This window comes from Oryzias latipes, chromosome 8 (genome assembly GCF_053564925.1).
Source record: "Oryzias latipes strain Hd-rR chromosome 8, Olatipes_Hd-rR_3.1".
NCBI classification, from domain to species: Eukaryota; Metazoa; Chordata; class Actinopteri; order Beloniformes; family Adrianichthyidae; genus Oryzias; species Oryzias latipes.
The window spans coordinates 15,793,506-15,820,120 of record NC_136244.1 but is presented as its reverse complement, the minus strand read 5'-3'; the positions used below and the strand labels follow the sequence as shown (position 1 = coordinate 15,820,120).

The following is a 26,615-nucleotide window of genomic DNA, read 5'->3' as shown; positions in this document are numbered from 1 at the left end:
ACTTTTTAAATTGGCCACCCTCTGGCATTTCAACTTAAATGGTGCGCACTCATTTCAGTTTTATAATTTTACTGCTATTTTGTAGATTGAAATTAGTTTTTACTTCAGCCTAAAAATTTAGCTTAAACCTACCATCTTGAAGTAAATCCATGGCTTTTACCTGCTCAGTGGCTTGGTTGAATTGATTAACTCCTTTACAACCACTACCTGTCTTGAATCTGTTTCAGATTTGAAATAATTTAGTCAGAATAGTTTTAATAAATTTTGCGGTTTATTTGTTCAAAATCAAAAATAAAGAATTCTTGTTTAAATTTTACAGTTGTTTTTGTTCCATGTTTTTAGGTGATTCTACGGTCCAAATAGTCCAAATCGCTCAACACAAAAACATATTATAGATCACAATGAAATGCAAAACAATGAATTGCAAAAATTACATACCTAATACCAAAAAGAATCCTGCAAAAAAGAAAATATTTAAAAAAAAAGGTTATTTCCAGAAATCAACATGAATTATTAAAGATTAATAACAGGTTAAGAAAGGATTTAGGGGAAGGTACTCACTGATTGGATGATTGCTTGTGGTTTTTTGATTGTCGTTGTGACTTTTAATGTTTTTGTGTTTAGTGATTCATTCAGAATCATTCAGTGAAAGTGTTAAGTTTAAATAATAAAAGCACATAAAAAGAAAAAATCTAAATGTCTTGCACACACTGTTGGTGTTGCATTCTCATCAGGTTTACTTCAGGCAGTTCTGTCATTTCTTTCTGCACCATTCAGGAAAATGTCTTCAGCTTGCTCTCACCAGCCTAAAAATTCAAACCTAAGTAGTGTTTACGCCGAAAAAGAGAGGTTTTCCGCTCGTTTTTGTGGAAGGCTGAAATATTACAATCATTTGGCCATAATTGCACCTTATTACCCACAAAGGAGATTCAATGGTGGAGGGGGTGGGTCTTTTTTTCTTCAAATCTCCTACATTTTGGGTTGTCTGGCAGTGCCTTCGAGTTGAAAGCGAGGTTGACAAGCAGATGTTGTAAAAAAAAAAAAAAGAATCAGTAGCTTATTGGGTTACACAGTGCTTAACTTCAAAATAAGGCTAAGGCTGTTCCAAAGTTCAGCCGTGTTTTCCCACTTCTGATGCGGTGCGTCTCTACAGACGAGCAACAAGTGATTAATCCTCTGTTTTGGGGACGCAGAGGCGGCAAGTGTTGAACAAACAGCACACTCTGACATTAAAGCAATGCGCGCAGCAGCATTCAACACCTTTGTTGCACGTGTTGTCGTACAGAAGGATTATGCGGAAGACGAGGGATTTTTTTCTTGCAAACATATTAATATGTTTGGTTAATTCCGAGCATTTGTCAAGGGCCTTAGCAGCTTTGTCTTAAAAGGTAAAGGTGGAACATATTTGTTGCCTTCCCTTTGGGGCAACTCCATCAAATGTAAACAAGACGTCTTTGAACCTCAAAGGCTAACCCCTGATTGTTAACCCCTCAGCGTCTGACACGGGGCATTGCTCTCCTGCTTAGCTGCATGTCTAATAGCCCAATTAAAATCACGCCATGCCATACATTATCCTTGAAGACTTGAGCTGCGCCACAATAGTGTATACATGCCGTCTTGCGTGCACACACATCCTTCTGTTTTGCACTTCTCTGCGTCTTTGCTTTTGTCTGCGTTTTTTCTGCCCCTTCCATTCACGAACACACATACGTGCACAGACAGTCCTAATTAGTGTCTCTCACATTCAATCGTGTCTGTTAAGCATCTCGCTGTGAGTGGTCCTCCTGGGTGACCTGTGAACTGAGAGGAGCTGAGCCTCTCTTTCCCGTCCTAATGATCAGGTTACAGTGGGTGGCGGTGGTGATGGAGGTGGATTATCAGTGCTTTATCTGTGATTGTCCTCACTGGGAGTAGGCAACACAGGGATGCGCTTTTTCATTGAAGATCAAGGTCAAAGTTTATATGCAAAAATGTCCAATTAATGTCTGTTATTACTCTGGTTTACAGGATTCACTGTGTTTTGAATGTGATTCCTTAGACGCCAAGCAGGATCGTTGCTGTATTTTACAGTAAAGGCACCAAAATATTCAACAAAAAAATGTCCACTGATAAATTTGTTCCTAGAGTTTATGGACCATCATTTTATTCAAATGACACCTTTCTTCATTTGTTGTGCTTTCTGTTTGTTCTGTGGTTTCCTTTAGCAAAAACGTCCAAGTCGATGCGATGTTGGGATGGTTTGAGAGTTAAAGACATGCATCACAATAAATTACTGTCAGATTTAAGATAAATTATGGCTCTCAGTTCCCTTATGACAACACAAAGTCAATTTGCTCAATGTCTTTCCTTTACCATGCAGCAACAAGAAGGATGTCGACCCTCTTTGCTGGAAAACCAAGTTCTTCAGCTGTTTCAGTTATTTCTGTGCTGGCTCTAAGATTAATATTGTCAGGTAAAAGAGATGCCTCCCCTACTGACTGAAAATTCCCTGTGGTAGAGTCTTTTTTTAGACCACGTTTACAATGTGGCAAAAACTTTTTTGGCAGTTTCTGCAAGTTGTCCCACTTAAAAGGCTGAGAGGGGTCAGTGATGTTTATCATAGTTACACTTCCACCGATAGAGACAGAATGTACAAAAATAATCCAGGAGCTGGAAAATAAGCACAGACGAACTTGAGAACAGTGAGTAAACAGTCCAGATCTGCACAAAGGAACTGGTCCATGATCTGAAGAGAGCAGGAACAACAGTAACAAAGGTTGCGATCAGTAACACACACTATGCCGTCATAAATTAGGATCCCACAGTTCTCAGTTCTCCTGCTTACGCCAGCACATGTCTAGACCCGTCTAAAGTTTACCAGAGACCATCTGGATGATCCAGAGGAGCATTGGGAGAAGGTTATGTGGTCAAATGAAACTGTAATGGAAGTCTTTGGTAAAAACGCCACACACTGCATCTGGAGGGGGAAAATGCTGAGTTGCATCCCAAGAACCCATACTCACTGTGAGGCATGGGGGTGGAAACATCATAGTTTGGGGCTGCTTTACTGCAAAGGGGACAGGATGAGAGACGGGGGGTGCTTTAATCAGTGAGAACATTGAGGAAGAGACGTGACTGAATCTTCCAGCATGACAAGGATTCTAACACATTGCCAGGGCGATAAAGGAGTGGCCATGTAAAAAGCATTTCTAGGTTCTGTTCTAGCCAGTCTCTGGACCTCAGTCCAATAGAGAATCTGTGGAGAGACTTGAAAGTCTGTGTTTCTCAGCAACAGAAACATCAAAGTTCTTGAGAAGATCTGCATGGAGGAATGGACCAAACTCGCAGCTACAGTGCAAACCTGGTGAAGACCTACAAGGAAACATTTGACCTCCATCATTCAAAAACCAGGGACACATTACAAAGTATTAAGCTGAACTTTTGTCATTGGCAAAATATATATTTGCTGCAATATTACACAAATAAATTCTTTTAAAAAAAATCTTTCAATGTGATTTCAAGGATTCTTTTTCACATCCTGTCTATTGAAGGATGAAACGATGAAACGTTTATCAATGAAAAAGATTAGACATCTCTTATCTTTTTAAGGACAACTTGTGAAAAGTAGCTGAAAAATACTCTCCACTTTTAATGTCAGTATCAAAGAGATCCAATTGGTTTATTACTTATACACAGACAATTAAAGATGCTCTATTTTTCTCATTAATTACATTATTTACTGTACCCACTTAGTGTAAAACGCTCTTTATTAATGCAAATGTAATGTGAATCCTTTTTTGTAACAAGTGCAGGCAGTCCAGCTCTATACATGTGTTCATGTCCACATCCATGACTGCACATCAGAAGATTAAAGTAGAGAAATGACAATCTTGAGGCTTCGTGGTGGCAGTCCACAAACCAGCGTGTGACGTCAAAGTGCTCACATACTTGTTTTCCAAGCAGTCAATCATCACAAATGGGATTTTTGTTTGCACTCACCAACTTTCACTTTATTTTTTTCACTTGTATTTCCAAAAGGTATAATTCATTGCAGCTGTTTTTTGTGCTAAACATCATTTTGTGGTTTTAATTTACCTTATTTTTGGCAGAAAGTGAAATAAACATAACTTCTCATTTTCGGGAATCAATCATAACTGGTCAGTCAGGAGCCATTATAAACTTTTAAAGGTTCATATAAATTTAAACAGGTTGAGTCTTAGGTTACCTTTACTATTGTTCAATTTAAGTAGGAATGGGTCTGTAGAGTGTAAATGCAGTAAACAAAAACAGAACTAGACTACCCCATTCATTTCCCCTCCTATCATCCCTCTTTTAAATCACATTTTCCTTAACCTGTGATTCCTTTTTCTGCACAATGTTACTGGTTTTAAAAAAAAGTCTTTTAAAATCTGCGTTTTAGTTTGTCCTTCTGTTTAAAAAAAGACGCAAGACATGTAATTCTTGGAGCAGCAGTTTCACTGTGATCATTCCAGCAGTTTAACTCCAGGTCAAATCTCAATAGGGTTTTCCTTTTCAAAATAAAAGTTCATGGCTAAAATAAAAATAAAAAATCAAGCAAAAACATTTTTTTAAACTTTTTATTTCTGGAAAAAATGTGTTTTCTCTTTCCTCGATTGGAACTCATGCGTTGAGCAAAACATCTAACCCCCAACATACCATTTTGTTCTGTCATTTAGGAAATATGAAAAATTCTTTTTCTACTTCATAGCTTATTGCAGAGCTGCAGACGTCCGTATGCGACTCAAAGGAGGAGGCGCTTCGGACAAAGCAGGCAATGGAGAAGCAGCTAAAGGAGGCCAACGCTCGCTGGGACGAAGAGAGAAGAAGAATTACCCATCATGCCGATCAGACCAACAAGGTCGGTGCAGGGCGCACTCGTCTAAAAACACTACCTCAGCATTCATGTCCACTGACAAGTTATTAGTACAAAAGACACACACAAACTGCTAAACTTTGCAATCCCATTTAGCCTTTTAATGCTGCATAGTCTAATCATACTGCTCAGATTTTGATTATCATAAATTTATAAATTTATGAGACCTCAATATAAAAACAGCAACTGTTTTACTGGTTTAACCTGCTATTTTATATTAAATCTCGTTTCAGCAGAGAAAGTTGAACATCTTGCTCATAAGAGTCTCTCTTTGTAAAATTCAGCCTCTAAAAAAAAAAAGTCCTGTCTGGGTTTAAACTGGATTGACTTTAATGTATGTTACGGTTTTATATACTTGCAGACTCCCGTAGTCTTTTAAATTGCTATATATCCCTGATTCTGTCTTGTAAACACGTCTACTGTCCCCCCAAAAGGGAATCATTTTCTTCAGTTTCACACAGTTGTGCTTCTTTATTTGTGTTTATTATTATTTTTTTTTAAAGTGCAATTATTATCAACATTTTTACACAAATAGGCCATTTGACACATTTTCTATGTAATTTTTTTTTTTTTTACCCTCAGGCTTTCTCATTTTTCCTAAACCAGACGGGTAGACAGCGACAGTTGATTAGGCGTGGCTCACTAAAAAAAGAGCTGTTGTGTCTGGGATCAGGCTGTGTTTCCAAACAGTCTTGTCTGTTTGCAGCTCCTGCTTCATATAGAAAGGACAGAGCTCTGTGATTTTGCCCTCCGATCTCCTCTCCTTCCAGCCCTTGGTAACCAGGCCCACCTTGAACCTAACTTTGTAGCCCAACGGCCACTGAAATTCCTACACGCGCCCTCCTTCATCCTTACTCGCAGAAAAAGCATCAACCAGCAGTAGTTGGTCTGTGTAACTGTGGCTGATAGAGTAAATGACTCATCCCCTTAAATGGTACGTTGCCATCATTTTAAAAACAGCTGGAGCTCAATTTTAAGGTACTTTGTGGTAAACAAATGTAACATCCAGCAAAAAAATAAAAAAGGATGACCTTTAGTTTTAAAACTCCTTTTATGGTTGCTCATAAAAAATTAACTAACTGCTGTGTAATTTTTTTTTTTTTTTACTTGTACCTATGAATTACTTTATTTCAAACAGTTTTTGCCCATGTACTTTGCTTGCATGGACAAAATAGACTGCTGTTTTTCCCATCAAAAGCTGCTGCTAAACAGAGAGCTTGGGATCTGCAAAGGGAGCAGAATCAAGCTTTCTCTTTCTACAGTATAATCAATGACATCTTTATTAAAACCTCTCTATTAACCGCTTACTAAGGCTCCCAGTTATTACGGAATCAGATCCTAAATGATAACTATGAAATGGGGAATTCCAGCCAACTAGAAGTGGAAAGAAAATTGTGGCAAAATTCTGTATATCAATGAAAATGATAATGATGAACAGCAAAAAAAAGGGCGAGGCAAAGGAAGGTTGGAGGTGTGTGAACTGAGAGGATTGTGGGGGGAAAAGTAGAAGAAAGGACCGTCGGAAAGCTGTCAGTGGGCCATCTGAAGGGAGTGCGTCGCCTGCTGACATTGTTTCCATGCTGCTCACTTCAAAGGACTGGGATTATGACGAGAGCGAGGGGCTTCAGACAATGGGTGGAGAAGAAAATAACATCAAAGTTAGCCGTGCATTTGAATTGAGATAATCCCAAAACAGTTGTTCTGTGTGGATGCTGCTGCGGATCAGATGTCCCTTATTTCCTTGCCATCCTCATTCTGCTATGTCTAGCCAGAACGCCGTTTCCTCTGCAGCTCTACTGTACTCAGATCTCTTAAATATGGGTGTTAGCTGCAGAGACCTTTAAATCTCATAAAGGCCTTTTTTAGAACAACGCTACTTCATTTAAGTATGCTTATTATGTGGGTTTATTTTTCTTTTCTTTTTTTTTGTAAATGTGACGTTTAAGCGAGGGAGTATATTTGTGTCGTCTGGGTGGAAATGTTGGGTGCCGTGTTTCCGTGTCCGTACATGGATAAGTCTGTTTTTGGCATCTTTCCGCAGACGACAACCACGGTCATGTTTTTGAAGAACACATAGTGTAAACTGTTGCAGAACACAAGCTGTCGATAGTCCATTTTAAAATGCCAACTCGTGTTTGTGTGTGTGTGTATAAAAATGCAAATAATTTTATATTTGAATCTACATCTTTTATCCTGTGTACAAATTATCTGCTCTCTATCCCATGATATACGGTACATTTTGAATATATGCAATGGCATTGTGACAAAACCGTTAAATGTATACGATTACTGGACGCAGTGGCCCCTCCCCCCTCGCGTTCCAAATAGGACAAACCCACCGGCTCCAAAAAGCCAAATTCCCCGAGACCTCTCTTGAGGAATAAACTGCGATTACTCAGACATTGTTTGATAGAATAAGCATTCATGCTCTAATACCTTGTTTGAACATGTTCTTGCTAATCTTCATTTTTTTCATTATATTTATTTTCTCAAGTTATAAACTGACCAATCAGATGCATCAATAAAAGCATCCAATGTTCAAGGCGTTTGACAGATTCTTCTGCTTTCAAGTGGTGGGAGGGTGGGCTTCCAACAAGGTCACTCTTGATTGGTGAGAGTGGTTGTCACGGAAACGGGACTCAAACCGATTCGGACCAGTATTATCAATGACATCTTTATTAAAACTGCTTATTGGTTTCTCCTGGAAGTTTCTGTATTGTGAAAAAATAGCGACTGAATTGACTTCATTTGGTCGGAGTCAACATCACACTGACTCGGTCCAGTTCAGTAGACAAAACTCACTAATGTGCTTAACATCTGACTTATCAGAAAATACATTCAATTTTACTGTCATGTTGCGACTAATAACAGTGAAAACAAACAGAGATTTCTTTAAGAAGTTAGAATTATTTTTAGAATAGGAAAAATATTTGTGGTTGTCCAGGAACTAAAGTTTTGAATTCTTTCCATAGACTGTAAATAAAAATGGACGAAACATGTGTGACATCACCCGTAGAAAATGCCTTACCTCCAGTTCCAGCAAAGTGACGCCAGTTCAGTCACCATTTTTCCGCCTTATGGGCGCCGCCATTTGAAGCCAGACGACAGTGATTGGTCAGAGTAGGTGTGGGTCATATTTCTAGGGCAACTACTGTCGCCATGAGTTAGGTTGTTTAAAATCCACACCCCATCCACTGAAAGCCAGATCAGGAGGGTCTGTCAATCAAACGTTCGAGGTGGGGGCCAGTGGGCCCCACATGCTTTTACTGAGGCATCTCATAGGTCTGTTTACAACTTGAATAACTTGCAATAGAAAAGAAATATCACAAAGAAAAAAGATTCAACTAACTTTGTGGCGATATGATAGTCTAACTTTTTAAGCTACATTGATACAGTATAGATATTTGTTGTTCATTTAGCATTTAAAACTAAATAAAAATGTATGCAATTAACAGAAAAACTTTTTTTTTCCTTCCTTACTGGCCCTTTTTATTTTAAGCAATAAAACAAAAAGCCTTTAACCTGCATTTTTAACTCTTTAGGACTGCTTTGTTCTTTGTTGTTAAATTACAAGTTACAAGTGTGTTGTTTTAATTTTATTCAGGTTTTCTTTGCAGTGCTGTAAAAAATTTTTACCGGTAAATGTATCTGTAATTGACCTGACTTGGTAGAAGCGAGCTCGCGATTTGACGTCTTTTGTTTGCATCACACGTAAATAAAAAAGCAAAGACAGTTTAAGAAGAGAAACTAACAAAGTTTCCTAGAAACCGATTTTTTACTTCCCGATCAATTTTATACTTTTTCACCTGCATTATCTTTTTCGAATCTGTGTTTTTTTACTTCTGTTGCTCGATTGATTTTTAGATACGCATCTTTATGTTTTCTGTCCCTACCAGGAACTTTATTGAAAAATGTTTTGAACTGTTTCTGGGCTTTAATTTATTCATAGTTAGCTGATGATACAGGGTCTAATGCAGTTCTGAGACATGATTAAACCTCTCCAGACCAATTCTTTGTTTTCCAATAAGGGGTAATAAACTCCTGCATCCTGTTTTCATAAATCTATGGAAATGAACCAATCTATAATTTAAAGACCTCCTCACATATTACTCTTGAAGTCTGCTAAATTACCGTCTACCTATTGTGTTGAGTTTACTGACGCAGTCCTTAATGTGGTTTGAAGTGAGGTCTGTGTAAGCTACTGTTAGAGACCATGACATTGTCAGTTTTGTTTGAACCTTTAAACGCGGTCCATCCCCTTTACATTAGCCGTATGATTAAAAGGCGCCACTTAACAGTGAGCTTTGTCTGTTGATGGAGGGACTGCTGTGGCATGTTTTCAGTTTTTAGTTGTAGTATTGCTCTCTTGCTGGTGCCATTTCTTTTCATTATGTATGGTTACAGGTGTTTCCGCTTGTTTTGCTTTTTGTGATATGCAGCGATTAAAATTAAATGTGAAGTTTAGTAATGAGGCTTTTGGGATTACTGTGTTTGTGCTGCCAGTTTTTTTTTTTTTTCTTTTCTTTTTTCGGTCTGCCTGTCCTAATGTGTGTGAGTGTGTGTGTGTGCAGTATTCCATGTATGATTGTGAATGTGTGTTCACCTGAAGTATGCCGCTGCCAAATCTGACAGAACTGAGGCCCATATTAACCTGCCAAGTGGAAGGCTCACACACACACACACACACACACCTACTCACAAGCCTTGTGTCTTTTCTCTCACACACCCTGTCTTTCCAGCGCCGAATCTTCAAACTCTTTCCATCTCAAAGTCTGTTTCTACACACACATTCACGAGCCCACATGCTTACCTCACTCTGCCAATAGGAAGAGGTGGCTGGTGAATAAACAATGGCACTCCGCCCATAGTGTCACCCGCCTGGGCTTTGATCAGCACCGCTGTTCCTGCTCCCCACAGCACTGCTTCCTGTCTTTCTGCCTGCCGAATGTGTGCACACGAGTAGACCCGCGCACACACCTTTTGTATGTGTGTGTGTGTACGCTGACATGCGAGCACCGCCACCGCCTTCTCTTCACCGAGTATTTATCTGTAGTGCTCTCTCCTCACACACCTTTGAGTTACTGCCTCTTTTTTTTTTTTTTCCTTTTCTATACTCCTGCATTCTTTAACACACACCTTCATGTCCTCTGGCTGAACTGATACGTTACATAATGCAATAGTGACCAATGTCTGACACTGTTTGAGGATGAGAGGGAATCTATGAAGTGTGGTGGGCTTTGTACACCCGACAATACATTCTTGGTCAAATTCACTGTTGACACATTCTGTGTGATTTGGGTGCTGAGCCTTTGTGCATGCAGTGTTACCCAGGGATCATGTGTGCAGAGGCTCGCAGGCTGCAGTTTGTCTGCACTTGTGCAGGTAGAGATGCATTCATAGGAAGGAGTGGCGGTGAGGGATCAAGGTGTACCGCTGCAGAGACAGGCTTCAAACGGCTGTTTGCATGCCTTCGACCCCTTTGGGTTCCCACGTCTGTCCTTCACCGCCGTCAAGCCCTTTGTGTCGAGTTGAAAAGTTGCTTCCTGGAGTGGGTCATCCATCGTTGTTCCTCACTTTTTTCTCCACCTTGTTCATTAATTTTTGAAATCCTTTCAAACGTTATTGGTTTTTGTCCCGTGTGCGGGGAAACATGTGTTCCAGGTGGCGTGTGCTATAGCAGGAACTACAGGAAAGGCTCCCTTGAGTGCTTTCGCAGATGTTTCCACGTCCGTCTGCAGCCTGATTTTATCCACATGTAAACATGTGTGGATTCAAGTTTGAACAGAAGTTTAAGTTATGACAGATTCCTGAACTCGTATGTATTTTTATTTATCTGGTCCACAAAGTAGAACCACATTCTCTTAAAAAAATGCTGTCTTTTTTTATTTGATATTTCTTAAAATTGAACCTCTTCTGCCACTTTTAATGAAAATAAAGAACTATTCTTTTTTTAGTGTTTTGTCGACTGACTAGCGTTGAGGTAATCACCATGTAAAGTGTTCATAAAGTCCCTTATATCTTTGAACATGCACGCAGTTCAACACGTGCGCTTTGTGTTGTCTGCCTGATGACTTTTCCGGATGTGGCCAGTGTTTGATCCACATATCAGAGGAGTTGGAAACAGGAGGAAGACAACATCCCAGGATGCTACAAGTAAAACAGCTCATACAGACCAGAGTCCATTGGCAGACAACAAGCGGAAATTACTCACCAAACCGCAAGCCCAATGCTTCTCACAGAAAAACCATGATGATGGTAAATAATGTGTGTCCTTCCCTTGAACCTCAGCTCTTGAAAAATCCCATATATATTTCAAACGCTGACACATCTCAGGGTCCAACAGCACAAAAGTACACAACAGTGAAAGTTTTGGGGGGAGATGAAAAGCCAAACAGCTAACCTAGAAAATGATTTTCAATTGCTTTAGCTCTTCGAGGAAACCTCAAGCATTCATACAGCCAGCTATGGCGTCGTTGTTGAAAATGTTTTGAAAGTTTTCATCTGTCGACAAAACCCCAATCTGTCTTTAAGAAGAATTGTGAAATAATCAGGTATGCAACAATCTTAGTTTACCTTTTGCAAAGTGTTGCTCAGCTTGTGCTGAAGCTAACTCTCACTAAACACTCTTTAATAAACAGAATACATTTATGAATGCCCACACACAAACAAACACAAGTACACACGCACAGACATATGGCACATATTTCGGAGTTGTTTCCTATTCTCTTTCTATCGTAGCTCACTGCATGTGAGAGAGACGGGGGGATAGAGAGCACTGTGTTCCCCCCTGTGGGCATAGCTGGGTTGCAACACGTCTTCATTAGTGCGGCAATTGTCTCGCTATTTTCATCAGTTCTGGGGAGGGCGCCTTCGTCGCTGTGCCGACGCACTCTCACATCCCAGAAAATGAATGTGAAAGTTTGATTTGCTGTTTGGGAGGCTTCTGCAGCTGCTGCCGTCATGCTACGTCTCCTCACTTCACTCCTAAATCCACTCTGGGGCAAAGTGCCGCAGAGCATCAAAGAGCGGAAATCCAGTCGGTTCACACCGAAATCGCTGTTATCTTTTGCGGTCGACTTGCTAAACCACACCTTTTTAGTCCTCCGCAGACAGACGGGGAAAGGCAGCGAGGCAAAAGTTTTCACTTTTCAAACACCTCAGGAGGGAGACCTCTGTCCTCCACCTCCTCCTCCAGCTTCTCTCTTCTTTACCTTTCCCACAATCCTTTGATAAAAGTGCAGATAAAAGAGTGTGTTCTCATCTCTCCGGCCATCTATCTTTTCTCGAGGTTATCACCTCTTTTATTATTTACTATTAGATCACACATGCACCACCAGGCTCTGCTAACGTTGCTGGCTGTGTGCGTCTCGCCCCTTGTGTTTGTATTTGTTCCTGCGCTCGTGTGTGTGTGTGTGTGTGTGTCCTTGGCTGGAGGCGGTGCAGTGTGAGGTTTTTGCTGCTGTCTGAAGTCGTCCAGCCTCAGTGTCATTAGAGGATCTCTTTAATCCAAGACTTTGGGAGAAACTTCTGACAGCACGCTGCAAATAGAAGGCCCCGCCACACTTGAAGAGCAGCTAAGCTCCTAACAAAACACCAAGTTTAAAGAGGCCCCTGGCCTTTTTTTTTTCTCCCCCCCCCCCCCCCCCCCCTTCCCCCTCCCCATGTTGCTTTTACTTCACCCAAGGGAAACATGCTTGCCTTATCTGTGCTGGAGGACCACCCAGGAAAGGATGACTCAGGCATTGCTGCAATTGTGTGCATACGTTTGTATACTCTCATATGCCTCTCACATTTGCCGAACCTTTGTTGTTAATATTAATGCAGGCCTATACCTGCGTGGATCGCTCTGAGCGATGTATCTGTTACTCCTCGCTGCTCCTTTGAGCTCAAGTTTGAGATAAAAGACGGGGCCATAACGCTGATGGAGAGGTGATGGAGAGCCTCCCAGCTGCTGCGGGACGGCGAAGCAGAGGTATTGCCACTGCCCCAGCTTCTTCACCTCATCCACGTTCCTCCTCCGCCTTCTCGCTGTCCGTATTTTCACCTTTCTCGATCTATTTTCCTGCTCCTCCTCACATTATGTTCTCGTTTCTTTAGTTGACTTCCCAGATTTTGTTTTACAATAAATCTTCCCTTCACACACCTTCTTCTGTCACGCTTCCTTCTCCTGTCCTCCCCTGTCACGCTCCCTCCCTCTATATTCCCCGAATGAAATTGATTTCCCCTTCTTCCTGGCCTGTTCTCAATCATCCCAATCTGCTCAACTGATAAATACCACATCTCCCTGAGTATCAGGAGACACTTCAGCTAGGCCTCCTACACTTAATAATTCACAACCTGTATCCTTCCATATATCCATTATTTATGTGTGAATGTGAAGTTGAAAGACTTTTTTTTTCTTAAAATAAATGTTTTGAGCCTTTAGTTAAATCTGTGATGCCTTTGTAGGTGTGAACGGGGGGGGGGGGGTCACAGGTGTTAACCGTACACCTTAACTGGCTTTTTGCTGTCAGTCGTCTTTTTTGTGGTCATTGGGATTCAAATTATACCGTATTTTTTTTTTTTTTTGAAGGGGATCAAAGACGTATCACATGTCCATCCTGTCTGACAGTGACTAACCCCCTAAATGTGGAGCTTTCTGACTCACAAAGCAGCCCCTGCTCATCAGCACAATCATCCCATGTTTCTATTAATGAAATGACAAGCGCTGAACTCCCACCCTCACACCCCCAAATGTGTTATGAATATCTCAAAAGAAAACCCACAACAAAGTGCATTTCACCACTGAAGCCTGTGTTTAACTGCCCTTCCCAGAAGAAGAGGTCCAGAAATTCTGCGTCAGAGTGCGGGGAAATCAGGCGGGGGTTTTAGAAATGGGGAGTTGGTTTCCTGGTGTTTTTCATCTTTAAAAGTAAAGGAAAATTGGCCCCAAGCATGGTAATTTTTTATATATGTGTGTACAGAGGGGTACAGAAAAAATCAAGGTAAGCCATATTAACAGAGGGGAAAATGAGGTACTATATTCTGAATCATTTCATCTTTCTGTCAGAAAGGTTGGTTTTATTTTTTTGTTTTCACAGGCTCATTTCCTAAAGACCCACTCTACTGTAAAAGCGTTCCCAGTGGCCTTTTAATTATGATTATGCTGTTTTTAGGCTAAGTTTTAAAAAGTGTCGTTTTCTAAGACATAGTTTCTGCAGAGCAGATTTGTCAATTGTCTCTGAATTGTACGCAGAACCTTCGCCCCCCCCCTTCCCCCTGATTATTACCGAATGTTTTTGAGAGCATCTCGTCACATGAAATGCATTCTCTCCGTGACACAAATTGACCTGATTATAGTCCAAAAGGAAACCAATTGAATGTGGTGTTCCGTGAGAAAATTTGATTCGAGCTATTAAAAAGAAACCAAAAAAGAAATGCTATTATTTAGTAAACCAACTACTCAAGTGTTTATTTTTGGAGCCAATATCAGTGATAGAAACTTCCACCAAAGCCAAAACACTAAAGTTGTTATCAAGTTCAGCAAAAATGTCTTGCACTAGATATTTAGTTGAATGTGTAGCTGTTTAGTTCAGTGTTTCCCCTTCGGTCCACTCTGGTGCTTTTCCTACAGGTGCTACCCAGGAGTTCCTCTTTGCCCTGCAGCTCTGCAGTCTGATTTATGTCTGCAAAGTGGGCCGTAGATGGGGTGGTCATGCCTTTCACCTGGACTGTGTTTCCTGAGACTTCCAAAAGAAACTGAAAAGGCAACACCTGGCCCTCTCACTCAGCTCCACTTGTATGGGGGGGGGGGGGGGGGGGGAGACAGGAGTATTGATGCTAAACAGAGGCCCCCACACTTGTTAGAGGGGTGTGCATGTGTGTGCACATCACTTTCTGTTTTCTGTACAGGCTAATCGAAGATGAAGTGTCCACATGTGCACTGAAAACATCTGGTTCCAAGCAATAGACAGGAACTGCGGCGCGTTATTACTTACAACAGAGAGGAAGAGAATGACCCAGACAACTTTTTTCCTATATTTCTAAATGTTAAAAACAAACATGAGTTGTTGTTTTTTTTCTTTCATTCACAACCCTTTTTCCCCTAAAGCTGTTTTACTCTTTGCGGTTTTATTCATTTAGCTGATTTTTTTCGTTTAAAAAGCTTTTTATACACTCACAACTTCTTATTTTTTTTAAATTATTGTTATTTTTTTAGATGCTTCAGGAAAAGCTGGAAAGTCTCCAGAGGCAGCTGCACAGCACAGAGAAGAAGCTGCTTAGCAAAGAGCTGGAGACTGAGGAGAAGGTAACAGAGACCCTCTTTTTTTCTGCCTTTTCTCTCCTTGTCAGCCTCGATGAGAGGAAGACTGTTCCTCTTGAATAAAAAAACTCTATTTCAACTTTCTACTTTGGCCTTTTTTTTCATTACATTTCTCTTTGCCGGGGCATAACCTCCATATTCTTCTTGATTGAGCTTTGGTAACTCCATAAACATCCATCTATGCTCTCTCATCACCTCCCCTGCTTCCTTTTCTGAATTTGCTTTGCTTAGCTGATCCCCCAGGTCCACAAAAGACAAGCCAAACAACTCATTTTCCCTCTCTTGCTGCCCTCCCTCATCACCCTACCTTTCCTTCATCGTCTGTTCAGAGCCGACAAAATGCCCCCTTAGATAATTCCCAAATTCCTTGAGAGCTGCCTCTCAGAGCCAGCGCCTAGGGCCAGGAATGCCACCACTGCCTGTGTTCAAAAGGGAAGCCTCTGTGTGCGCGCTCGCTCACACACGCTCCCTGTGGCTCTCCAGAATGCCCTGTAATCAAGCTCTGTTTTGACCTTGACACAGTCAGAGAAGAAAGCTCTAATGACTGCACTCACACAGGAGGTTGGCCTTTTTATCGCGGTATGTACACCAAAGGCCTTCATTCCTCCCTCTGAACCACCCACCCATGTGCACACTTTACCTCACACACCTCGGTGTGTGACTGCCGTCAGGTGAGGGGTCAGGAGCCAGCAGTCACTGCCCAACATCCAGACTAGATCTGGATTGTTTCCTGTCACTCCACCAGAATCTGTTTTTCACAGCACGGCAGTCTTTAATGCTCGGCTGAATCTCAATGTTTCAGCTACAATATAAAGTAATAAAAAAATTTAGTTCGAATTCTTTCATAACTCTTTTACCTCTAGTTTTTACATGTATGTAATTTACTTAAATTAGCATATTAACATACTTTACTATTAATATATGTTAAAAGAAAGTTGACTTTTGCCTTAAGGATTTTTGGATTAACCCTAAAAATCTGTTACTTTAACCAAATTATTTCAGTCAGGCCTTCTTAACAAAATAACTCAAGACAAAAAAAAGTAGCTTGGAATTTGGTCACAGAGTCTTTAAAGACTCATTCTGATAATCTTATGATCTATTGTAAAGGTGTTCCCATTGGTGTTTTATTTACCATGATGCCGTGTTTAGCTAAAATAAAAATAAAAAAACGGTCATTTTCTAGGACAATAGGGTGTGTCCAAATTTGGCTGCGTTCTTCTAGGGCTGCTTCCGTCACAGCGCAGCAGCAAGTGCTGTCCAAATTCAACGGCTCCTTCAAATGCGGCCAACGAATACGGCCTTCTTTTTCCCAATTTCAAGGATTGGTCTGGTGTATCATGCTATGCTGGCCAAATCCCAAGATGCATTGTGCCCGAACCCGGAGATTTTCCTACAACAATGGTGGACGTTGAAGCGGGACCCGGATGTGGAGATAATTACACCTTTTTATGATTACACCTCCAAGATTAAAAGTCAGATCAAACAAGCCAAGGAAAATTTGGAGATCCATGCATGTTTCACTACTCTCTGTTCGGGACTCACCGTTGCTAGGCAACAGTACATTCGCCGATGTAACGGTAGAATTATCTAAAGGCTAGACTCGTTCAAATTCACAGCCGTTAATATCCGGCCTGCCCGTTCGACGAAGGACCGTCGCCCCGGAAGGCCGCGGTCATTGAAGGATGCAGCCCTTGATTTTGGACACACCCATAGTTTCTGCAGAGCAGCAGTAGTTCATCAGAAATTCCCCTCTGAGTTATTGGCAGGACTCTTGGCATGGAGTAACCGCGCCCCCCTTCCCATTGCTGAGAGCTCTGTGTTTACACTCTCTCCCGCTAGCTTACAGCCCCTCACACAACCAACCTAACATTACTGGTTCAACAGAAATGGCGACCAGGTTGGAGCTTGTGGCCCGTCCAACATATTTTCTATGTAACAAATACGATTCTCAAACGGCATTTTTTTGGTCTGTTCCTGATTTTCAGCTTCATTTTTCTAATATATATGTCAGAATAATGCCACAAGAACATGTGAAAAACATAAGTTTTTCTCAGTGGTTTTCTAACAAGCTTGGCAAAAGCTGGAAACCAAAAGAAGAGACTTGAAGAAGAGCTTTTCCACACAAACTGGAGGAGTGACTTTTCTCTCAGTTTAGGTCAGGTGTGTCAAAGTGTCAAAAATCAGCTGCTTTTGTTTGCATTAGCTAGCATCATACACGCAGATGAAGTGCTTATAGTGTTTGGACTTCCGTGTTGTTTATCCACTTTGTCTCCTTACACTTATGTTGCTCTTGTTTATCTGCCACGATGTGGCTTTGTAATCCTTGTATCTCTATAATCCGATCCTTCGCATGCTAACAGAGCCGTTCTGCCCCGACTTCACTCAGATGTTGCCTGCCTTCGACTCGGGGGCCCTCACAGGCGCCTTTTGCCTCTAAAACATAATCAGCTCACTTCTGGTTTGAAATCTTTGTCAGGAAAAAATAGAACCTGAAAATAAGAAAGCTACAAATCCAAAATGAGCTGGAAAACTCAAATGTATTGTTATTTTTATTTACACTAGAAAAAGGCATACATTCTCTGTCATCCCTGCCTGCAAACTCAGCAGATCATTTCTTTCAGTTTTAGGAGAATATTAGGATTTGAACTGCTCAGACGTTTTCTTAAATGAGTTTATTTTCTGATGCAGGAAATTATTTTTTCCTGTTAATTAAAGATCTGAACCTAAGACAAATGTGTTACTGGGAACAGATATAGCTTAATTTGTAAGCTTAATTTAACAGTTTAACATTTACACTTTCTCTTTTAGGCCAGTTTGAAGAAAACTAACTGAAGCCAGGTCAGTTCAGCAGGTGGCCACCAGGTGGCTTAACACAGTTTTCATTTACTTCATTGTAGAAAGACAGAGAAAGAAAGAAAAAAATACTTTTTGATTTTTACAAAACTTTAATAAATCACATTAAAATAAAGACACACTGTACATGAAAAGAGAAATAAGACCTGAAAAGGTACCCCATTGCGGAACAACTAAAAAAAACAGTATGTAGCTTGTAATCCATTAGAATTGGAACACGAGGTTATTATCCTCCCCGATAGCACACAGAACTCCCTCCAGAGCACACACACTTTTGAACTTTTGAAGGTCATCGATCAACTTAAAATAAGCAAATTCAACATCCACATGACTTTTCAGAAGAGAAAGAAACATAAAGGGATCATCCACGCAACCAACAGATAGTAACAAATTTTTCCTTGTTACCCAGCTAGCGAGTTTTGCTGTTGCAAAAATAAAATTGAGATTTGGTGTGTACATGTTTCCTTCGGACCGTATACTTGGGGACAAAAACGAACAATGGGAAGGAGAACACCTCCCCGAGCCTGAGACACCAGTCTTCCAAGACTGTGAACAAACCCCTTAGCCTGTCACACTCAATTACCAAATGTGCCAGAGTTTGAGATGTCCCACAAAATTCCCATTTGTCTGATTGAGTTGGAACAAAGTGTGCTTTGTATCTGTTTGTAGCTATGGCACCATGTACAATTCTCCATTGGAGATCAGCGGCGCGTTTTTCAACAGGCAACTTGTACCGGGACCGCCAGCGTCCTTTTGGAGTGTGACCTGTTCCAAAAACCTTAGTCCACTGGGAGGCATCCATGTCTTTCTACGATTGCAAATGTCAAATTTTCACGCATGTGGTGTAGAGTGTCTTCTTTGCCAAAGGCAAGCAGTTTATCCTCATCCTCTGTCCAATCCTCGTCATTCGGGGAGACGGTCAAGGACGGAAAAGATTATTGCGAAGTACCAGTCCAGTCGTTATTGGGAAGTCGAAGAAAATGTTTCCCCTGGGCAGGAACAGATTTCATGACGTCATCCACCACTTTAGCAAGGAGTCTGGGACATAGACTAACCTGTGGTCTCGTGGCTTCCAAGGGTAAGAGCAAGTGACCCAGCTTCACACAACCAACATTTATTAATGCTGATCTAATTGAGTACGAATTCAAGAGATAAGAGTCAATCAGTGTTAAAAAACAAGGGTTCTTCGAGTATCCACAGTCCGGGAAAGGCATCCTTAGCATGAATAAACTTTAGAGCTCTACAGGCTTCAAGAAGTGAACTATAGAAAGGAGGGAGACCACTTAAATCTAGATGCCCTCTGGTCAAAAGGAAGAGCTGTTTGTCATAGCCAAGACCTCCGGCTCTTCTTGGGAGGATTCTGGCAGTGTCGAGCCATCGCATGCCGCTGTGATACAGCAGCCGCTGGGCAGTTCGCAGTCTGAAGGCCATATGTCTGGATGTGACGTCAAGTAATCCCTGCCCCCCTTCCAAAAGCTGCAGAAACAGGGAAGCTTCTCGTGTCCAATGTTTACCGTTCCAGAAAAAATTGGTAAGCACATGCTGCACCTTGGTAAGTAGATCCTTAGGAGGGGAGAGAACCAGCAGTTTGTGCCAGAGTATCGAGGCCACTAGGTTGTTTGCAATCAGGACGCGTCCTCTGTAAGACAGCTGAGGTAGCAACCATTTCCATTTAGACAACCTAGCACAAACTTTGTCCAACATCCCATCCCAATTTTTCATCTGAAACTCACTTGTACCCAAATAAACCCCAAGAATTTTTAAACCCCTTCTGGTCCAAACTATATCTACAGGCAATGTAGGACGTGTCCCCCCCCCATTCCCCGAACATGCAGGCCATGCATTTCGACCAATTAACCAGGGCAGAAGATGCCTTGGCATAGATCTAAGGGGGGTGACATCATCTTGATTGGTCAAAAACACAGTGACATCGTCGGCATAGGCACTCACTACCAATGGAGAAGAAGCTATACAGACCAGGTGGTGATCGCTAAAGGTGGTAGAAACAATGAGACTCTGAACCAGGCTGGGTCTAAGAGAGTCGGCGATGTAAAACCGACCCAACGCTTCATGGGGGACACCATCAGTGATCCTAAACCATGTGTGCTGCATGTCCTTTATGTGTTTGACCCTACAAGCATGGAATGAATATAGATGTTAAATAGTTTGAAAGAAACAAAGAAAGATTTAAGTCTTGTTGCACAACCAGATCTTGTACTTCTTACCTGTGTGGTTACATTACCTATCTCTAGTAACTTTACTGAGGTGAATTTTTACGTACCCCAACATTAGAAACCTTATTTTGTATTTACAAATTATTTATTTTTTTGCAAAGAAATAGTGGCATTAAATAACCATTTTATCCGCTCAAGTCTGCCTTAATACTGGGCGTTCCAGTAATTGTAGGGATGTGTTTGTCCAGTTAGGGAGATTATAAAGCCTTAAGGCGATGTCAAACAGCCACTACGTACATTTTGTGCATATTGCACGGATAAAAATCGGTCATAAGTGAATATACGGAAAAAGGGAAAAAAGTTGTCGTCTGTCTGTGCGTAAAATTTTCACAGATGTATCATGAATAAACCACGTCAAAACCAGAGAAGAAAATAAACCACACAAAGAACACGTGAATCAATTTAAAGTCTTCATCCCAGAATTGACTGAAATTCTGAACAGAACTAGCGAACCGCTTGCTCTGGCTTTGGGGAGGGTGAAAAAATGAAATATTTGTACCCCCTTGCTTACCCTTACGTGTTGTTTGCTACGACCTGACACCCGCAGCTTGCCCTTACAAAAAATGTGCATGAACATTTTCACTCTACGGGCTCATTGAGCTGTCAGTCTACGACCTAGATATTTTATATGGACCATAGACACAATTTCGCCCGCACATACCCCGAATCCACACATAAGGGTAGTTGCCAATAAGTCCTTACATAACTGATTAAGATGGTGATGACTTAGTTTATATGGATTTCAAGAAGTAACTTTACTTTAAACATAAACTTTCCATGAGTTACTGACCTTATGATTGTATTAGCTGCATTACAGATAAGCAGTTTGTATAGTTCAAACGGTCACACATTCAAATCTAGTCATTTAGTATTAATAGAAACACATAAATGCAGGAAAGTTTATTGAAAAGTTCCAGTTTTCTGTCAGCTTTAAGTAAACTCTTTCTATTTGGAAGCATTTTAAAAACCGTGTTTGCAAACTAAATGTTAAATCAGTGCATGAAAGGTGCAAAGTTTGTGAGTGGTGACATTTTTTTATGTACCGCCTTGTCTCTGACAAGGTTTTTGTTGCTAAGGAACAAGATGGGGGGGGGGGGGATAAATCAAAAATGTCTTTGCAGAAGCTACTTGCCCCACAATCCATCTCGCGCACACAACGCTGACTTCATTAGCATGCATCAAGCTTCCCAAGGATGTGACAAACTTCATTTGAACGTTGAAAGTGTTTAAGGTGTGTTTTCCTTTTCTGCTGGAAGCTGTCAGAAAACATGCGATGTGACAGAAGTGAAAACAAGACAAAGTCAAAACCACAATTTAAAGACTATATATAGTTGAAATGTTGTCATTTTAAGATGACTGGGAGGGAAAAACAGCTGCCGCGCCTCACTGTCTTCAAAATTGTGCCTCATCAGGTGCAAACATTTTAAAGGAGCTGTGCAGATGAATCCTGATTTATCTTCAGAAAGTCAAAGTGCCCTTTAAAGCCATGTTTTTTCTCTACTTTGCAGTGTTTCCCCATCTCTTTTCTTTCTGCTTTTTGTCTCTCATCTGCAGTCTGTCAATGTCCAAAAATCTCATGAAGGGTTTGATCAACGGTGTCGTTCAAAGGCAATCTCACTTCTGTTCTAATGGAAAGGAGCCTTTTTTCCTTAGATCTTGTCGCATGTCTCCTTCCACATGTCAAAGAAAGAAAAAAAATTCATTCTTTAATAAAAAGAATAAAGGAAAAATTGTGCTTCCATGAAGACAGAAGTGAGAGGGACACTTGGCAAGGAACCTAAAGCTGGAGGAGAGATGTCTCCCGGGAAGGAAGTCAAACATCTCAGGGGAGTCGGATGCTTCTGTTTTGAATTTTTAACTCAGCCTAAAGATATGATGAAGTCAGACATTGTCTGCTTTTTCTACGAGCTACCATAGGTTTGCACAACAGAGACGTGCTGCTGCTTCCACCCACACACATTGCATAGAAAAGTAAGCTTTAGAGAGGAGAGCTTTGGAGGGAAATGACTGCGGAATCGTGGGCCAACGTAAAAAGAAAAAGAAAATGAAGCTCTTTCTAGCGCACGTCATGTTTGTGAGTACTCGGACATGGCACTCTGCAGGTCTGCGAACATGCTTTTGCCCATCTTGATGTATGAATGGGGCAGAAAAGGGAGAACTGCCGCACACACCAAAAAAAGAAAAAGGCATATAATTTAAGCAAAACGGATCTCTCATTGCTGCGGTGGCTGCACCATAGATGAACCAAGAGGAACTTCATTTTTGAAGAATCTAAGACATATATTCATAGTGGTTGGTAAGGGATGTGTTTATTCAGCCATTGTTTATTGCTTTGGTCTGAGGTAGTGAAGTGTGTTTTGTCTTGGCTTGCTATTCTGTTATGACTACAGACGCTGCTATAGATAGACATTTGAAAACCTGCACCCTTCTTTCTTTCTGTTCCTTTCAAATTAAGGTTTCTTTCTTGTCACTTTGTTATTTACCGGAACTTTCAAATCCTCTTTGACCTGATTTTTCCCAAAGCACGCGCAAAACTGATGCAAACGGCTGCTTTTTCAGCAGGTTGGAAGGCGGTTGAAAAAACTGGCAAAGTGGCGGCCGACTAATCTAGCGCACTGAGCCGAGACAAAGTGAGCTGCGTCATGTTGGGATCATTTAAATCGAGAGATGCTTTGAAGTGCTTCATCAATCCCTTTCATTGTGGCCAGGAAGATTAATTAGCCAAAGCAAGAACAATCAGTTAAATCCACAACAGGAAGATTATTTTAAGGAAGCTGATCTTTCTCCCCCCCCTTCCTCCTACGTTGCTTCATCCACGCTCCCCTTCACTTATAAAGACCAGACGAGAGCCGGTTTTCCCGAGTGTCCCCCGGTTACACCTTTGTGATATGTGGGTAAAAACAGTTGCCTTCCACAGCTGGGCGTTCATTCATTAAGCTCTGCTAAAACGCTCCTCAAGCTCCGAATTTATTGATTCAGCAACTCTTCAGAATGCTGTAAATGCTTTTACAGTACCGTAAAAGCAGTGTTTGTGCATCCACGTGTTTGCACGGCCGTACACCCAACACATGTGCATCCATATGTGTGTGTTTGCGGCCAAAAGCGAAGGAGGGGGGGGGGGTTGCTCTAACCAAGCCCTTTTTTCAACTTCTATAATCAGACTCTGGTTTAGTGGAGTGTAATTTAGCCCCAGACAGACTTCCTCCAGTCCTCCCCAGTGGAGATAGCTAGCTAGCTATTGAGCTGCTGCTGCGTTTGATGTGTTCTGCCCACCACCGCGGCGGCTCTGTCCTCTTCCAAACCCAGCTGCGTCGGGCCCAGAAAGGCTTTGTGTCAGATCCGGCTGCAGTCGCCGGCAGCCAGTAGGGGGGGTGTTGTGCGGAGGGCGCTCTGCAGACCCCCTGTGAGGATGTGAAGGAGCTGTGAAGAGCAGGAGCACTCCCACAAGGAGATAACCACAATGTGTCCAAGTGGGCTCAGCTGATGTAGAGGGAGGCAGAAACACATCTTCACCAGCATATAATACTATTATAATAATAACCAATATTGTTCATGTTATATTCTGTTTCTTTTCCAGGTGACCATGGTGCATCAGGAGTATGAGGGGAAGATCAAAGGTTTGATGCCAGCTGAAGTCAGGCAGGAACTTGAGGACACTATCACCTCTTTGAAAGCTCAGGTGAGGACTGACCGTCTGACCCTCACATGAAGACGAAGGGCGCTTTCCCACGCCACTCAGGGAACGGCCAAACCATCAGAAAATGGCGTGCAGCTTTTACTGCTTCAGCAAATAAAATAAGCAAAAAGAAGACAACCAAACCATTTCTTTTGCTGTTACATTGATAAGAGCCTGCATTACCTAAGTAAATAATGTTGGGGTTTTTTATGAGTTATTCATCACAAACTTTAAACCGCCTTTTCTCTTTGGTCCTTTGAATTGTCTGCATACATATACTTTTGCTTAAGGTCCCACTAGTGGTCTTTTAATCACAAATGTGATTGAAAAGACAAATTCCTGCTGAGTTTCAGAGGTAAAAGCACAGCCTAAAAGTCACACCTTAATAAATAAACAAAGCAATAAATATTTGTGTCAGCTATCTGATGACAGGTTTTATGGTGTGTTTACCTTTAAGCTTATCTTTAGTAGCAGAACAAGGTAGCCAAGTCTGTCCTCTGATAGTTTGCACAACAAAGGCTGTTGAGGTGGATAGCCCCATAAATAAATGAAAGAAAACGCATTTTATGAGCTGTCAGGGTCAGATGTAGCCTCAACTTCCACAGTTGAAGGCCCGAAGAAAGTTTTATTGAAGACCTCGCCAAAACAAAGCAACCTTTTGAAGAGGAGTGATCCAAAATTCTTCCACAGTAATACTGGAGTCTGCTTACATCATAAAGAATGCTAAAAATTGTTCTATAGCACTTATACATCTGCTAAAAGCTTTTTTTTTGTTTGTTTTTTCGTGCTTAGCTTTTGTTATGATCACAAGTATATGGTTTACAGAAGAGTTCAAGTCCCACTCCAATCATGTTTGGATCTTTTGCAAAATTCTTCCCAGTGTTCTTTTAATTATGATTATGCCATTTTTAGCCAAAAAAAAAAAGAAAGTCCTGTGTAGTTTTTTTAGAACATAGTTTCAGCAGAGCGGCAGGCGTTCATTAGAAAATTCTGAGTTGTGGGCGGGGCTGTTGCCGTAGAGTAAGCCTGCCCCTATGTCCCATCATCCATCTGTTTACACGCTCTCCCGCTAGCTTACAGCCCAACATTACAGATGCAACAAAAATGGCGAGCAATATTGGAGCTATGCAGCTTCTATGTCACACCTACAAGCTTTTTCCAACAGCATGGTTGTGTCTGCTCCTGATTCACAACTATTTGAGATGAGAAATACTCAGAACTGCAGTTTTAATCTTAATTTTCCTTACATACGTCCTCCATCATGAGGAAAGATGCTACAAGAGCATGTTAAAAACATGGTTTTCATCTGAGTGGATCATTAACCCTTGTGCTATCTTGTGGGGTCCAGATGACCCCACTCCCAGCGTTAAGTGCCACAAGACAGTGCGCTCAACCTTTTTTCTTTAATTATTTTTGATCTTCACTGGTGTCCGTGGATTACATAAAATCCTCTCCACCTTTATCCACCTTTGTCCTGGTAGGGATAACACATCAATGTAAGGGAGGGGTCATCTGGACCCTCACAGGTTAGCACAAGGGTTAAGGACCAGTACGTTTACTGCTGTATACTTTTGCTGCTCCTGATTCAAAATCCTATAGCCCAGCCTCTGCTCAGATCCATCCCTTTTTTTTCCACCTCTCACTGTTCAGTTTTTAAATATTTTTTGCTTTGGCATTAATTAAACTTCGTGGAAACAGCATTTTCTGCTTCGCTCACAGTCATTCTTATTTCAGCTCGGCGACCACAGCTCCGCGAACAGATATGTTTATGAATTGTAATCCCCGGCCTGTGCGGTTTCTCTTCTCGTTGACACTGTCTTCTTGGGTTTTGCGCATTAGCATGCATTATGTATGCTAGTTATATTATTTATTTAGATTGTTCGAGGAGGAAAAAAAAAAGAGTCAGGTATGGAGAGTTTTTATGTCTCACGGAGCCTTTGACCACACCAGTAAGTATGCCTCAACAGAGTAAAGTGCCAAATGAAACGTTAGAAGTTGAGCTGAGGTCTCCCCCACAGACAGGAATGTACGCTCGGCTCCACTCCTGCAGTCTCAGAACAATACAGATGCTTTCGGAGCTGTGATTATTCTGCCAGGCTCTTGATGCTGTGTAAATGTAGATGGAGGGGGAGTGTATTTTCCCTTCAGCAAAAGAAGAAAAAAAAAAGCTTCATAAATAAACCTAAAATTTGTAGCTAAACAGAAGAATGGTGCGGCCTCCTCTGTCAACGTCTCAAACCCCACTGACCTAGTCCGTAATGTGTCATGTTGTCCCAAAGTGCTTTAACCCCGCTGCCCTATCTCCTGACCCCAGCTCCTGCTGTCTTGACCTCTAGTCTCAACAATCGAGCTTTTCTTTCCTCCTCCCTCATCCTCCAACTTAACCTAGAGCCATCTAACCTTCTCTGCTTCAAAGCTGTTTCCATTCTTCTTTCATAAAGATTGTGAAAGCAAACGATATTGGCTCATTTTTCCCCGTCTTTTGAATTGTGTTTGCGCAGGTCAGTTTCCTCCAGAAGACGGCCTCTTTGCTACAGGAAGAGCTGAATGCCTGCCGCAGCAGGAGGTCGGTGTGATGGCTTGGACTGTACAGAAACGTGTGTGTAGTTCAGGGGCCAGTTTGGGACAGGGTCCTTAGAGCTCAGTTATGCCTCATATTTACATACACAGCGATCA

General features: G+C 41.4%; 1 protein-coding gene across 4 annotated transcripts in view; it reads left to right on the top strand.

The window, feature by feature from the left end:
* cep112 (centrosomal protein 112) overlaps nt 1-26,615 on the top strand; it is a 105,370-nt gene that overhangs the window by 78,230 nt on the left and 525 nt on the right. For 2 of the 4 annotated variants that reach the window (XM_078951578.1, XM_011478215.4), the window contains 4 exons: nt 4,709-4,858; nt 15,072-15,161; nt 23,841-23,942; nt 26,441-26,536. In XM_078951578.1, the coding sequence (XP_078807704.1) occupies nt 4,709-4,858; nt 15,072-15,161; nt 23,841-23,942; nt 26,441-26,515 (417 nt within the window). In that variant the 3' untranslated portion in view covers nt 26,516-26,536. The remainder of the gene's footprint in view (nt 1-4,708; nt 4,859-15,071; nt 15,162-23,840; nt 23,943-26,440; nt 26,537-26,615) is intronic. The other 2 variants (XM_004071678.5, XM_020705326.3) reach the window with 2 other exon arrangements.